The 16,940-nt window shown below is 43.7% G+C and overlaps 1 protein-coding gene across 1 annotated transcript in view; it reads left to right on the top strand.

Annotated features, from left to right (window-relative positions):
• The window catches only part of LOC108273528 (choline O-acetyltransferase), a 38,009-nt gene that overhangs the window by 11,023 nt on the left and 10,046 nt on the right, over positions 1-16,940 (top strand). Inside the window, exons 6-12 of the mRNA XM_017482801.3 lie at positions 1,291-1,468; positions 3,287-3,456; positions 3,996-4,096; positions 5,042-5,170; positions 6,502-6,624; positions 6,851-6,992; positions 7,999-8,061. Of these exons, the coding sequence (XP_017338290.1) occupies positions 1,291-1,468; positions 3,287-3,456; positions 3,996-4,096; positions 5,042-5,170; positions 6,502-6,624; positions 6,851-6,992; positions 7,999-8,061 (906 nt within the window). The remainder of the gene's footprint in view (positions 1-1,290; positions 1,469-3,286; positions 3,457-3,995; positions 4,097-5,041; positions 5,171-6,501; positions 6,625-6,850; positions 6,993-7,998; positions 8,062-16,940) is intronic.

Here is a 16,940-nt window from a genome sequence, read left to right as displayed (position 1 = left end):
TGTCTCACCATCATAACTCCACTGTGGGTGTGTCCCAAATCAATCCTTCTTCTCTATATGCCACAGAAACACCATCACATCACTATGGGCATGTCCCAAACCAAGCCTTATTCACTATATAGGTTACATAACCATTGCATCACTGTGGGCGTGTCCCAAACCACACCTTATTCATCACAAACCACATAAACCCCATCACCAATGTGTAACATTACCTAGCGATGAAACATGTTAGCACAAATTAGCACTGCTGCACATTGGAAATGTTCTTTTGATTTATTGGTAGTTTAGGTTAGCATATGTTTAGCACCCATAGATTTTAGTTTCAGTTTTTGTGAAGTTGTTTGGAGTACCGGCGGTACTCGGGGGGTTACAGAGAGAATCCTGTACCTGGAAATGACTCAGGAACAGTTGTTATGCTGCTAATGAGCGCTTGTCCATGGAGCTGCAGCTGGCTAACTCGATTAGTCCTGATTGGATCTGCCACTTTGTCTGGCTTGAACCATCAGCGCTGGCAGGATTTTAACCCCCCTCACAAACCAGTCTCAGTGGACGTTACCTGATGAATCCATGGCAACTTGCCCTTAATCCCTCACAGAAATTACATGGAGTAATTATGTGTTTCCAAACAGATTTCATTTAGCGGTAAGATACAGACAAGATAACTTGACAAAGTGGCATCAGTAGGATCGTTTTTTGACGCAGTGGAGATATCATAATCACAACATCTTTACTTAAGCTGTTTTCCAAAACAGACTTCGGCATGATTCTGTCAAACAAGGCTCCAGTCACTTCTTATGGACTTTTTATTTTAGAGAAACTAACAAACCAACTAAGGACACTTCTGGAGTAATCTGGCTTGGGTCTAAATGATCAAACCAAGGCCTAAAGTTTCGTCCAGTTTGGTACCAGTTTGGTACCAGTTTGACAGGAACCCAGCGCTGATATTTCTTCCTGACTGGTTGTGCTCCAAATAAAGTTTTAAAATCATCAAGTGCAAGGGAGGAAATAATAAAAATAGGGAAGTGTGAGGCAGTGTTTTTATTTATGTTCATGATTCTCTTGGAACCTCTTAGTATCCCACAGTGCAGCTAAAATCTGGCTTGTGATTGGTCAGAAGGTGTTGATTAATTTTCTATAACAGCAGCTTTGACAATAGTGCAGCTGGTGGGGGAACAACTGTTTATAGCTGCTATAATGTCATTATTATTATTAATATTATTATTGTTGTTGTTGTTGTTGTTGTTGTTATGAATCAGCGTGACGTTACCAGTCTGTTTCTCTCCTCAGTTCTTTGTGTTAAATCTGATGGAGAAATCCCAGACGCTGAACGAGATGGATGTTCTAACCCAGCTAGTCAGGATTAGTAAAATGGCGGAGAAGGTGGAGGAGAAACATCCCCCCATTGGCCTCTTCACCTCAGATGACCGGACTGAGTGGGCTAAAGCTAGAGACATGCTGCTCAAAGGTCAGAGGTCACAGTAATAAAAAAAAGAATTTGGTGTTGAAATAAAGTTTGTTAAGCATGTTTTGCTAAAAATGGCTTTAAATGCCGGTCTTGTTTCAGTCAGGGCAAAAAGTCTGATTGAAGGATTTATTATTTAAAGCTGAGATGTGTCCACCAGTGTTATGTTCCTTGACCAGGAATAATGCACCATCACAGGAAGGGGAGAGTAAAATACAATGGTGCTAGCTATATATGATCATTCAAGCAGGAAAATCGAGTTGAGATGAGAGTGCTGCACTAAGCATCACTAATGTGAGATTGAGGGAAGGGGCGGAGCTTCCAGGGGGCCAGTTAATATGAGTTCAAGACACTTGCGATCTAAATAATCTAAAGTACCTTTAGATTTTATCAAGAGTCAATCGGTTTGGAGCGTCTTGACTTAGCAATATTTTGCCACTCTTCCTTGCAAAAGCATTCTAACTCTGTCAGATGGTCTGGACATCTCCTGTCACAGCCCTCTTCAGGTCACCACACAGATCTTTGATTGGATTTAGTTCTGGACTCTGGCGGGGCCGTTCCGAAACCTTGAACTTGTTTTGGTGAAGCCGTTCCTTTGTTGATCTGGAGGTTTGTTTCGGGTCGTCGTCATGCTGAAAGCTGAAATTCCTCTTCATCTTAAGTGTTTTAGCAGAAGACTAAAAGGTTTTGTACCAACATGGACTAGAATTTGGAGTGATTCATTATTTCCTCCACCCTGATTAAAGCCCCAGTTCCAGCTGAAGAAGAACAGCCGCAAAGTATGATGCTGCCCCCACCGTGCTTCCCCATGGGGATGGTGCTCTTCTGGTGATGTGCTGCAGTGTTTTTGTCTCATCAGACCGTAACACGTTATTCCACATGGCTGTTGGAGATTTTTTTTTAATCTTTTGGTTAAATAACCAAATCATCAAGAGATATGAAGAATTCAGGAGATTGTTGTCATATGTAGGGAGCAACCAGAACGTTCCAGAAATTGCTGCGATTATTTTAATGTCGCTGTAGGCCTCTCGGGAGCCTCCCTGACTGGTTTTCTCCTGATCTTCTCATCAGTTTTAGGGGGACGTTCCTGTTCTTAGTAGTGTCACTGTCGTGCCATATTTTCTCCACTTGTTGATTATTATCTTTACAGTGTTCCATGGTATATCCAATGCCTTGGAAATTGATTTCTAACCCTCTCCTGAATGTTTTTCAACCATTTTTCAACAATGAGATCCCGTACCTGCTTTGTAAGCTCTTTGAAGCCCCTGGCTTTTCCAGTTGGATTTTACCACAAAGATGTCAGGAGAATCCTATAGGAACGGCTGGACTTTATTTGGGGTTAATCAGTCACTGTAATTGATGGCAGGTGTACACTAATTAGTATTTAATATGAGATTGAATGTGATTGGTTGATTCTGAACACTGCTGTGCACACTTTTACAAGCTGGGTACTGCACGTTTTTTCTTTTTCTTTTTTTCCCCAAAAACATTTCTGCATGTTTGTCACTTGATGTTTATATGCTACAATTAGCAATACCTCCATTTTGTTTCTTTCTAAAGGACAAAAAAAAAAGAGACCACAGTCTTGATTTCTACCGACTCACACTTGCAACTTTTACAGATTTGCTTTTTCTTTGTATTATCACCTCTACTGCGTTTGTATTCATGATAAATGAAATAAGATGAGGATTATTATTATTATTGTTAACTCAGCAAAACCGCGTAAAGATCAGTGAAATGAAAACAATTCTTAGTGGTGTTTAATGACCTTAATACACACACACACACATGCACTCTCACATATGAGTGTGTGATTAACAGACCCAGTGAACCGGGAGTCTCTGGAGCTGATGGAGCGTTGTGTGTGTGTGTTGTGTCTGGATAAACCCACTGGAGTTCAGCCCACTGACTCCAACAGAGCGTTACTCATGCTGCACGGCGGAGGCCATGACAAGAACGGCGCCAACCGCTGGTACGACAAATCCATGCAGGTACGGCCTGCAAAACTACCTACAAACTTTGAATATGTTGAACGACATTATTTAATAAAGTGCATAAATAACACTGCATAAAATGTTTTTCAGTATTTTGTGACAGACTTCACCATTAATATTATCGATGACACCAGTGAGAACAGGAGCTATCTTGTTTCATGGATGTTTCCGTGACATTATACTGTACGCGACTATAAATGGTTAAAATGTGCCATACATTCATAAATAAAAAAATGTCATTGTTTGCAAATTGCTGTGGTTGAAGGTTTTAGAGGATTAACCCATGTCAGGACATGCTGTTATAGGAAAACCATCGATGTTTGGCGTGGTAACTCATGTAGCTCATGTAGTGTTTAGAACTGAGTTTTGTTTGCTAATAAAATGCAACAATCTGAAATCTTCTTTAAAATGAAAAGTAAGAGTCACGGCTCTGGGAATTCATGATCTATGAATTACAGAGTAAGTGTATAAAATGACCTTGTGGGGAATTCGAGTGTCAGATGATATTAAACAGCAGTGTGTTGTCCTTGTTGCAGTTTGTGGTTGGTGCTGATGGAGTGTGTGGAGTGGTGTGTGAACACTCTCCATTCGAGGGGATCGTCCTGGTCCAGTGTACTGAATACCTGCTGCAGTACATGTAAGCAAAACAAAAACAGTTTAAGGACCATGTCCAGTGTGTAAATTTGTTTTACATCAGTACTCTTTGGGCTGTTTTCAGCAATTTAAGTGCAAATCTTGAGTTGATTAAAGTTCCTTGAATTCAGAGTTGGGTTAAGCTGTTTAAGTGGAGTTTTTGAGGTCCGTGTTGAATTATTTAAAATCAGCTGTGAATAGTCCACGCCTCCGAGGTTGCCAGATTTTTTTGAGTAAAGCGTCTAATCGTGGTTTAGTATGTTGCCAATACAATGCTACATGAAAAGTCCTAGTCGTAATTATCATGTAACAAAATGGCTTCTGTACTGATTAATCAAAATAGCACTTGATCCAGAACATCCTATTGTTTTGCATTTTATTTTTTGACACGGTGCTCCTACGGTTACTCGCTCACACAGCTTGATGAAGTCATGAGAGTATAAATCATAATGTGTGTGTGTGTGTTAATTCGATGCTCTCTCCTGTAAAAACAACAACAACAAACAAAACAAAAAAAAAACTGACCCATAGTTTGAAGGATAAGCTGACCAAGCGCTCATCTGCTACACTTACAGAGAAACTTTAACTCCGTTCATCTTTTTATCCATAAATGTTCACTCCTCACAATTAAGAGATGATATTCTTAATTAATTAATTAATAGCATCATATTTATGTATTCAATATTCCCCACAAACGGTGTTCCATAGTGCTTTGAGTGTACTTGCAACCGAAACATATTTAAACCTGACAATTTAGTAACACTACTCCACAAACTGACAAGTGTGTATGAAAGAGGATATTATAAAACCTATCCAAACAGATAAAACACACCAAACCAGGCATCCTGATTGTTAATTAGTTCGAGGAATGATACTGGTGATGTGGCTGTGAGTAATTAATAATAAACCCAACATCCCAGGTTTAGACTCATTTCTTTTTGTCCATCAGGACCAGAAGCCCTAGTAAGCTGATGAAGGGGTCGAGGGTAAGCGATCTCACAGTTCCACAAAGACTGTCCTGGAATTGTTCTTCTCTAATCCTGAGCATGCTGTCGTCCTCCGCTGACAACCTTCAGAGGTGAGATCAGTATAATACACACTGTCTCACTATTACTAATGCAGGATTACTGATTGTGAGACAGATTAACGCAGGTTTGAAACACTAAGAGGAAACGGTACCAGTCTCAGCTTCAAACTTTATTTATATCATATATACTGAAATCACTTACAATTCCTCCCAATTTTATACAGTGCTAAGCCGTTAAAAAAGTGGATTTTGGGGGGAGCCACCATCAGTCAGGGCTGCCAGAGATAGTTTTCACCCCAAATTGAGATCATTTTGGAACAAGGTTGCAGATGGAAAAAATCCAAAAATGTCTGTGGGTGCCATTTTGACTGTTTAAAAACAGTCCATCTTTTTTTTTTTTTTTTTTTTTTTTTCTTTCAGTTTTTGAAATATAGTGGGCTGGAAATTAAGCTAAGATCTGGCAACCCTGACCAGAATGGAAAATTGATAAAGAATCCACCCAATCCTTTAGAGCAGTGGTTTTCAAAGTGGGGGCCGCGGTCCCTTGGGGGCCACCAGGGGGCGCCCGGGGGGCCTCAACGATATGGTCGGAGCCACCACGCCCACCCCTCGCACTAGTATGTTTTCTCTTTCTCATTCTCAGATAACAACACACACACACACACACACACACACACACACACACACACACAATCAATTCCTAATGTAATGTAATGTAAAAATGTAAGAGGTAATTATTAATTTTAAAAAAAGGGGGATATATTCAGAAGTCTGTATTTTTAATGTATTTTAAATACATTTTACATCTTGCGAAAGGGTGGCCATGGTCAAATGTTAATGCCATTTGGGGGGCCTTGCCCTGGAAAAGTTTGGGAACCCCTGATTTAGAGATCACAAGTACCAACTTCGATGCTAGCAAAGAATCCAAGAAAGCATAATTGCATGACTGATGAATGCGTTAACACTTTTTTCTTATGACCACGGCGTGAATTGTGGAGGATTGGGGGTCAATCTGACCCCTTATTAAGACCTTGACTCACAATAAGTTTGGGGGAAAAAATAAGTTAATGGTGTATGAAGAGAATAGTATTAAAGAAATCTGCTAAAAATATAAGTCTCATTTCAAGGTTCATTTATTTTCTTTTTTTTGATATCCATACAATATACGAGGAGATGATCTTTTTCCTCCAGAGCTTTGTTTACATATCCCAGAGCATCTCTCTGGTTATCAGAAGCTAATAGAAAATAAATAGTAAGGAAAAATGATAATGTACGCATCACACGCTGAAGGTATAAAATTTAGCAAAACTACAACAAAAGACTCAACATACCCATTAAGAAAAACTGGATATTTTTGAACTCGTACAGTGTCTTCTGTGTAGGCTTGTGAGAAACCTGGATATGGAGGTCTTCACGTTCAGAGGTTATGGCAAAGAGTTCATCAAGAAGCAGAAGATGAGTCCTGACGCTTACATCCAGGTGGCACTACAGCTGGCCTTCTACAGGTAAACTATAAACTCCTCCCTCTTTTCCCCTCTGAAACCTTTCATGGATTCAGGGAACTGTTTGTTCTTTTTTATTAAATCATAACGTGTCTTTATATTAATGCTCCTGAAATGTGTTTGTAATCATTGAACGGCCAGTAAAGACCCTCCTTAAAAAGTGTGTTTCTGTTACATTCAGCACAAATGCCTATGATGATACAAAGTCGTGTGTGTTTTCTTTCCTCAGATGCACCAGGAGGACAGTCTCCACCTACGAGAGCGCCTCCACCCGCTGTTTCCGTCACGGCCGCGTCGACAACATCCGCTCGTCCACTGCCGAGGCGCTGCACTTCTCCAAAGCCATGACAGACGAGGGAGCGTGTGTGCAGGTGCCTCGTTTTTCTTCCTTATCCCCCCATTACTGCTCCTCACTTCTAATTCCGTCCATCATGGTGCGCCGGTAAACGAGTCCCACCGGCCTCTGTCTCCTCCGCTAAGACCAGCCACTAATCACGTTAGAGATTAGACAGCGGCATGGTGAGTAACACACACTGCACTGCCTTTCACTGTCTATCGATGGCGACTAGGCGTCATGCTGTGATCTGTGAATTAAACCCATAATCCCTAAACAGAACCATCAGAACCAGAACCAGAACCAGAGAGATACTCACTCAATCTGTGTATTAAACTTACCTGTATTCATAACATCAACTTACTAATGATTACAATATTTTATTGATTAAAGAACACACATTTTATCTGTTTACCGTTACACTTCTTTCTCTCTCTTTAAGTTAATTAGACAAAAAAAAAATCGCATCTTGTCATGTTATAGAGAAACCATGTGGAAGTGTAAACTCCTTTGTCCTGAAGTTGTTACAGCTTTACCTCTGACTGTTACAACGCACTAACACTGGAGACTCCTTCCATAAATTTTACACAAACATCTCCTCGTCCGCTGTACACGTCCCTGTGAACGAGCTGTTACTATAGAAACGATAACGTATTAGAACGAGCGCTTTAATATAAACAAGTGATTTGCACTACTGTCAGAGCCGCTGTTATAGAGAATTAATCAACACCTTCTGACCAATCAGGATCCAGAATTCAACAGAGCCGATATGAAGCCGTACATACAGTATATAACTAAATACAGTGTTATAAATTCCTTACTAACTGTTGAAATGGGTTATACTGCACCTGCACTGTTTATTAATCATAAATTACTGTATATTTGAGTCATTTAAATAAATGGATATTTATGTAAATGACTCAACAGAAACATGAATCCTATCAATTTAGAAACTTCAAACTAAATAAGTTATATTAAAAAGAAACAAAATAAATAAATGTGTAAAAACAGAGATGTGTGTTGACGGATTTTTTTCCTTTCAGGATTCAGAGAAGATGGAGAGACTGAGGAAGGCTGTAGACTCACAGACCCAATACACAAAGATGGTACGCAGTATGCTCCTGTGCAAATAAGCACATTGTCATTGTTTTCTTATCATCTAATTTTATATAAACATGCTAATCCTTAAACTATCATTATATTAAACAGGCTAATCCTTAAACTAGCATTATATTAAACAGGCTAATCCTTAAACTAGCATTATATTATAAAGGCTAAACTTTAAGCTTGCATTAGTAAACAGCACTTTGACTTTCCACAGAAAAAGCCTAGTGTTGAATTAACACCCAGAGTGTTCATTTGTGTCCAATGGACTTATATAAACAATGTAGGGTGTAAATTCAACACTCTGGGTGTTAAATCAACAGTGGGGATTTTGCTGTCAGTTGCATACAGTGCATCCGGAAAGTATCCGGATGCACCTAAGCACACAGCACGACGCTAAGCACACAGCCAAGATAACAAAGGAGTGGCTACAGGACAACTCTGTGAATGTCTTTGAGTGGCCCAGCCAGAGTCCAGACTTGAACCCGATTGAACATCTCTGGAGAGATCTGAAAATGGCTGTGCACCGACGCTCCCCATCCAACCTGATGGAGCTTGAGAGGTCCTGCAAAGAAGAATGGGAGAAACTGCCCAAAAATAGGTGTGCCAAGCTTTTAGCATCATTCTCAAAAAGACTTGAGGCCGTAATTGGTGCCAAAGGTGCTTCAACAAAGTATTGAGCAAAGGCTGTGAATACTTATGTACATGTGCTTTTTTGTTTTTTTTTATTTTTAATAAATTTTAAAAGATTTCAGTTCGAATTCGGAGTTCGATGGAGTAGGACTTGAACTTGGAGTCTAATGCTGATTTCGATTAAAATTGTAATTAATTAGCGATTTTTGGTCATAATATATTTTGACACAGCTGGCTAGTGATAAAGTCGTTACTGAGGCTACCATATCAACACTGAAAGGTACTGTTGGGGAAATGCAGCACGCGCTCTCCGGTTGCACCGATGACATGATTCATATGAAGACTACTGTGACCGTGACTCAATTAGAGAATAAATGTGAGGATTTGGAGTCGAGGTCACGGAGCAATAACGTTAGGATAGTGGGAGTTCCAGAGGGTGCTGACACCTGTACAACTGCTGCTGTTAAAGGAGGCGTTTGGTCTGGAAAAGGAGCCGGTATTGGACTGGTCCCATTGGACCCTTCAGCCGAAGCCCAAGCCTGGTGAACGACCACGAGCTATTGTGTGCAGATTCCACTATCACAGTGACTGTGTTGACATTTTACGCCGTGCGAGAGAGCTCCAGCGGATTAAAATGAGGGATTCGACCATCTCCGTTTTCCCTGACTACACAGCCAAGACAGCCCGGGCCCGGGCCGCGTTTAACGAGGTTCGGCATCAACTCTGTGGTATTGAGGGCGCTCGCTGTGGAATAATCCTGTCAAGAGATCTAAGGTTTTTACACATTTGAAATGTTTAAACTCCAATATAATATTTTTACAGGAGACGCACCTACGTATTAAAGATCATCAAAGGTTACACTGCCCTTGGGTGATTCAAGTCTTCCACTCGAACTTTAATTCAAAAGCAAGAGGGGTCGCTATTTTAATTGACAAAAGGTTACAGTTTTCGTCCACTAACGTTATCGCTGATGCGAACGGTAGATATAGTTGCTGGTACTCTGATGCAAAGACAGGTGTTGTTGGTAAATGTATACGCTCCAAACTTTGATGATGTGGAATTTGCTAATAGATTGTTGAGCAATCTCCCTTTCTTAAATACTCACCTGTTGATTTTCGGTGGAGATTTAAACTGTGTAATTGACCCAAATTTAGATCGGTCTAATCCCTGTACTCTGAATCATTCTGCAATGTCTAAAACATTTTCCGATTTTATGTGTCAGAACGGTCTCGTTGATCCCCGGAGATCCCGTAACCCCTCTCTTAAAAAGTTTTCTTTCTTCTCCCAGGTGCATCATTCCTATTCGAGGATTGATTATTTTTTATAGACAGCACTCTTGATTCTTGTGTAGTCTCTTCAGACTATTTGGGTATTGTAATTTCATGCGCCTCTACAATTAGATATTCATCTTTCTATTTATAAACATAGTCCACCTCCTTGGAGATTTAATTCTCTTCTTTTAGCAGACAGTGAATTCTGTGAGTTCATTTCTACTTCTATTGATGACTTTCTTTTCTTCAATCGGAATGACTCTACCTGTTATTCATTGCTATGGGAGACACTTAAATCCTATATCAGAGGTCAGATTATTTCTTATTCTGCTCGCTGTAATAAAAAATGCACTGCTAGACTTAATGAACTTACATCTGCGATCAGTAACCTTGATCAAAGATGTGCATTGAACCCCTCTCCAGAACTTCTTAAACAGCTTCTTGACTTGCAGCTTCTTGACTTGATTTAATCTTATTTCGACTAAAGAGGCGGAACACTTGTTGTTACGTACTCATGGTTCATATTATGAACATGGCGACAAGCCGAGTCGTTTACTGGCACATCAGCTATGGCGACAGGCTACTTCCCGTCTCATACCTTGTATAAAAAACACTTATAATATTGTCACTTGTTACGAAGCGTAGACGGAGACAAGCGCGGGCGAGCGGAGAGATGACGTGAGGAAGAATCCAGAATGAGAATCGAGTCGGGACAGAACAGATAAGCTGGGTATCAGGGACGTAGGCAAAAGTGTAGTGAGAGACGAGTGTGAAGTCGAGCACCAGGGAAAACACTTCTAATGAAATCGGCTTGGTAAACAAACAGTGATGAGACTGCTGAGCGGTTACTTGCTAGCGGCTAATGGTAGGGAGGCCCTTATATAACCTTAGGTGTTTGCAGGTGTTCATAATTAGAACTCCAGTGAACTCAAGCGCGGGTATGACTGGGAAGTGTAGTCCTCCTCTGCCACGTCCCTGGGCGGCACTACACTTTGTGAGCTGCCGCGCCGATTTCGCCGTGTCGTAATAGAGCCCCCCCCAAAGGGCTCACTCCGGGAGCCGAAGTTCCCCAAGCCCCCCCCCCCCCCCCCCCCCGGTTTGTCTGGATGAGCTGCAAGGAAGTCCTTACGCAGGCCTGCGTGCAGAATGTCTTGGGCTGGGACCCAGCACTGTTCTTCTGGTCCATATCCCTCCCAGTCTACCAGATACTGAAGTCCCCCTCTCCTCCGTCTGGAGTCTAAAATGTCGCGGACGCGGTAGGCTGGGCGGCCTTCTATCTCCAACGGTTCCGGTGGGGAATCCTCTGGCACCGCTGTGGCCAAGGGGCCTGAGATCACAGGTTTGAGAAGTGAGACGTGGAAAGATGGGGCGATGCGACTGTGTCTTGGAAGGTCCAGACGATACGTGACTTCATTAATTTGCCTCAGAATTCAGAAAGGCCCGATATACTTAGGTTGAAGTTTTGTGCCCGTGAGGGGTCTCAAATCTCTTGTGGAGAGCCACACCCTGTCTCCAGGTCGATAATTAGGGTGAGCCCTCCGGCACCGGTCGGCCTTTCGTTTAGCGATGTGGGACGCCTGCACCAGCTGTTGATGGGCACGCTCCCAGACCTGTTCACTTCGGCGGAACCACTCATCCACTGCTGGCGAGTCCGTGTGAGACGCGTTCCAGGGGAAAAATGGTGGTTGGTAACCCAAGACACACTGGAACGGGGTGAGCTGGGTGGCGAAATGCCGTAGCAAGTTCTGGGCATATTCCGGCCATGGTAGGTACTGACTCCAGTCCCCTGGGTTGGCAGAGCAGTAAGTCCGAAGGAACCGTATGACTTCCTGGTTGGCCCGTTCTGCCTGTCTGTTAGCCTGGGGGTGGTAACCGGATGTGAGATTAATGGTGACCCCCATCTTCCTCATAAAGCTGGCCCAAACCCGCGATGTGAACTGTGACCCCCTATCAGTCACAATCTCCTTGGGGATGCTAAAGTAGCGAAAGACGTGTTGAAACAGGAGTTCCGCCGTGGCGAAGGCAGATGGGATGGCTGGTAATGGAATTAAGTGCATTGACTTCGAGAACCGATCTACGACCACCAGTATCGCAGAGTTCCCCTGCGACTTCGGCAAGTCGGTTATGAAATCGAGGGCCAGATGGGACCACGGACGTTCAGGTATGGGTAAGGGCACCAACTTCCCAGCCGTGAGCGCACGTGGGCCCTTGGACTGAGCGCAAGAGGAACACAAGGATACGATGCGCTGAACCTCTCTGGGCATGTTGGGCCACCAGTACTTCTCGGCCAGCAGTTGGTAAGTGCGGCGGGCCCCCGGGTGGCCCATGGCCAAAGTCGTGTGGGCCCAGGTGATGAGTTCGAGATGGTACCGCTTAGGCACGAACTGTTTGTCGGGAGGACAGGCTGCTGGGATTCTTGCGCTGGGAATACGGGCTAAGTTCTGTGCTAGGGGCCACTCCAGGGCACCCACTATGCAGGAGGGAGGCATAATGTAGCTCTCTTGCTCCGTCGGCCGCTCTGGGGCATAAATGCGAGACAGGGTGTCGGCCTTTGTATTCTTTGAACCAGGTCGGTAAGACAGGGTGAACTGGAACCTGGAGAAGAATAAGGACCAGCGGGCTTGGCAAGGAGTGAGCCGTTTGGCGGTTCGTAGATATTCCAAATTCTTATGGTCCGTGAAGATAACAAATGGGTGTACTGCCCCCTCCAACCAGTGTCTCCACTCTTCTAGGGCCAGCTTGATGGCCAGAAGTTCACGGTTCCCCACATCATAGTTGCGCTCTGCTGGAGACAACTTCCGGGAAAAAAAGGCCACGGGGTGTAACTTGGGACTCTCGTCAAACCTTTGCGATAGAATTGCTCCCACTCCCACCTCCAACGCGTCGACCTCCATGACAAACGGCCTGGAGGGATCTGGGTGTCTGAGAATGGGAGCCGTGGTGAAAGCCCGCTTAAGTCTCTCCAGAGCCTCCTGGGCAACTGGGGTCCACAACAGTTGCCTGGGCTTACCTCTCAGGAGCGACGTCAGGGGTTGCGCTACTTTACTGAAATCTCTAATGAATCTTCAGTAAAAATTTACAAAGCCAAGGAAACGCTGCAACTCCCTGACGGTCCGCGGAGTGGGCCACTCCACGACCGCCTGAATCTTACACTGGTCCATGGCGACTCCCCTTGGGCTAATGATATACCCCAGGAAAGAGATCGTGTGCTGGTGGAATTCGCACTTCTTGGCCTTTACGTACAGCTGGTACTGCAGCAGGTGTTGCAGTATGTGCCGGACATGCTGGACATGTTCCTCCATCCTGAATAAATCAGGATGTCGTCAATGTAGGCGATGATGTACCTTCCTAGCATGTCCCTCAGAGCGTCGTTGATCAGCTTCTGGATCACGGACGGGGCGTTAGCGAGCCCATACAGCATGACCAGGTACTCATAATGTCCAGAGGTGGTGCTGAAGGCTGTTTTACACTCATCCCTCTCCCTAATATGAATTAAGTTATAAGCGCTGCGGAGGTCCAGCTTAATGAAGAGGGTGGCGGACCGTGAGGTAAAGGACCAGAGTTTCGTGGTGAAGGGCGCTAACTTGAAGGCATGCTGTGAGATATTACGCCTCCCCCTATAGGCAACCCATCAATGGATTGGAGCTCACGAGGACGGAGGAGGGGACGTATGGAAAGGCCGAGCTCCTGCGCCGTCTTCTCATCTATGAAGTTCTCCGCTGCTCCATAGTCGATGAGTGCTGAAAGAACAAAAGAACGGCCTGAATGTTCTATCACGACAGGTACAGAAAATACGTGAGACGTACAAGACTGGTTAGGACTCACCCGGGCATGACAAGATGTGTTGTCACTGCACCTCCCGTTCCCTCGGCGCCTCCTGTGTGGGCATTGGCGGACGGCGTGGGTGTCCTCACTGCAGTAGAAGCACCGGTACTCATTGCGTCTTCTCTCCCTCTCCTCCTCGCGGGTCCGTGCCCTTCCGAGCTGCATGGGTTCGCTTGCTGTGCCCGGCTCAGCTGGCAGTAAACCGTGCAGTATGGGACGGTTGGTACAGCGCAGACGATCCAGCCTTATGGTCAGATCCACGAGGTCATCAAAAGTTAGCTGTTCACCCCAACAGGCCAACTCTTGCAGTAACTCCGGATCGAGGCCACGGCGAAACACGGTCTTAAGGGCTGGTTCGTTCCAGCCACTTCGGGCAGCGATAGTGCGAAACTCTAGCGCGTACTCCCTTGCAGTACGAGAGCCCTGTTTGAGTTGCATGAGCTCATCACCAGTCTTCCAGCCATCAGGAGAATGGTCAAAGGCGCGCTGGAACTGGGCAAGGAAGTCATCTAATGAGGGTCTGACACCACGTCAGGGCGTGGCGTTGGTGGATGCGGAAACGCGCAGTCGCGAGACTTCAGCACGCAACGCGGATATCTCATCACGGTACACCGCTAGCGTGCGGTTTTGTGCCAGGATGACACGTTCCCAATCCGAGGTGCCCGCTGCCTCCATAGTACGGCAAAGTAATCTGTTACGAAGCGTAGATGGAGACAAGCGCGGGCGAGCGGAAAGATGACGCGAGGAAGAATCCAGAACGAGAATCGAGTCGGGACAGAACAGGTAAGCTGTGTATCAGGAACGTAGGCAAAAGCGTAGTGAGAGACGAGCGTGAAGTCGAGCACCAGGGAAAACACTTCTAATGAAATCGGCTTGGTAAACAAACAGAGACGAGGCTGCTAAGCGGTTACTTCGCAAGAGGCTAATGGTAGGGAGGCCCTTATATAACCTTAGGTGTTTGCAGGTGTTTGTAATTAGAACTCCAGCGAACTCGAGCGTGGGTATGACTGGAAAGTGTGGTCCTCCTCCGCCACGTCCCTGGGCGGCACTACGCTTTGTGAGCTGCCACGCCGATTTCTCCATGTTGTAACATCACTACAGATCCCATGGAAATTAATGCTACTTTTAAATAGTTTTACTCTTCCCTTTATAAGTCCAAATTTCCAACAGACAGTACTAAAATTAATGGATTTCTTCAAAACCCTTGTAACATTGTTATTGATTCGAATACTGCTATGCAACTGGACTCCCCTCTCTCTCTTGAAGAAATTTTAATTTCAGTTAAAACTATGCAATCTAACAAAGCTCCTGGCCCGGATGGGTTTCCAATTGAATTTTTAAAAACGTTTATTGGAAAACTAGCTCCATTGCTTTTGGCTATGTTCAACGAATTTTTGGAATGTGGGTCTTTGCCTCCAACATTGACACAAGCCACGATAACTCTGCTTCTTAAGGAGGGTAAGGAGCCATCCTCCTGCGGTTCTTATAGACCGCTGTCTCTGCTTAATGCAGATGTAAAGGTGTTGGTGAAAGTAATGGCATCTCGTTTAGAGAATATACTCCCTTATATTATATCTGAAGAGCAGAATGGTTTTATGAAGGGACGTCAATTGTTTTTTAATACCCGTACAATCTTTAATATAATTTATTCAAAGCATTTGTCTGTGCTCCCTGAGATTGTGATTTCATTAGATGCTGAAAAAGCATTTGATAGGGTTGAGTGGGAGTATTTGTTTGCAGTCTTGAGGAAGTTCGGATTTGGGGATAAGTTTATTTCTTGGATTAGCCTCCTTTACTCATCCCCTAATGCCAGGGTTCAGACAAACGATATTTATTCGGATTATTTTGCTCTCGGACGAGGGTGTCGTCAAGGTTGTCCTTTATCCCCTCTGCTTTTTGCTGTCGCTGTCGAGCCACATTCTATTGCACTAAAATCTTCTCCCTTGTTTAAAGGAATAGTTTGATACAGTGTAGAATACAAATTGTCGCTATATGCTGATGATTTGTTATTGTATGTAACCAATCCTATTGCCTCTGTGCCAGGTGTCTTGGGTGTTCTGGAGTCCTTCGGTGTTGTCTATGGTTATAAATTAAATTTAGATAAAAGCGACTGTTTTCCTGTCAATACTGCAGCATTTTCTCTCCAACAGTCAGATTTACCGTTTCGATTTAGTCAGTCAGGTTTTAAATACCTAGGTATCAACATGACACGTTCTTAATCTAATCTTTTATCAGCTAACTTCACTCCCCTTATCTCAAAGGTTAAATCTAACATTCAGAGTTAGGGTAACTTACCCCTTTCTCTAATTGTCAGGATCAATGTCGTCAAAATGAATATATTACCGAAGTTTCTTTTCTTGTTCCAGCAAGTGCCTCTTTCTCTGCCAAAATCATTCTTCGGTTCATTGGATAAGATAATTAGTACATTTATTTGGGGAGGGAAGCCACCAAGGGTTAGAAAATCTTTATTGCAGAAATGTAGACTTAGTGGAGGACTTGCATTACCCAATTTTCAGTTCTATTACTGGGCTGCGCACATTCAGAAACTTTGCGACTGGGTTAAATCTCCTGGATCTTCTTGGTCTAAATTGGAACTATCTTCTTGTAGGGAATCCTCTTTAACTGCTTTGCTTTACTCCTCTTTACCTACAAAACTCTCCCTATATACTGATAATCTAGTTGTCCTCAACACACTTATGACTTGGTATCAATTTAGACGGCGCTTTTTATATTTGTAGGTGCATCCTCTTTGGGTCCTTTAGTCAACAACCATCTATTTCCTCCATCGTGTTTGGACTCCACATTTTCAGTGTGGTATGACAAAGGTATTAAACAAGTTAGAGATTTGTATGCTCATGGTGTGTTTGATAGCTTTGCCAATCTGGCATCCACTTATGACCTCCCTGTGACACATTTTTTTCGGTATTTTCAAATTCGGAATTTCGTTTCTAGATGTTTTCCTGATTTCCCCTCTGCTCCTCCTAAACAGGCTTGGGAAAGCTTGATTTCAAACAATCCACATCAAAGAGGAATGATATCTAGGATTTATGATTTTATTCTGGCGTTAGGTAGTGAGTCGAGTAACAAAATTAGGAATGCGTGGGAAACGGAGTTAGGAGTACAGATAAGTGAGGGGTGTTGGGAACGTGCTA

This window comes from Ictalurus punctatus, chromosome 13 (genome assembly GCF_001660625.3).
Source record: "Ictalurus punctatus breed USDA103 chromosome 13, Coco_2.0, whole genome shotgun sequence".
NCBI classification, from domain to species: domain Eukaryota; kingdom Metazoa; phylum Chordata; class Actinopteri; order Siluriformes; family Ictaluridae; genus Ictalurus; species Ictalurus punctatus.
This window is presented reverse-complemented; position numbering and strand designations above follow the sequence as displayed.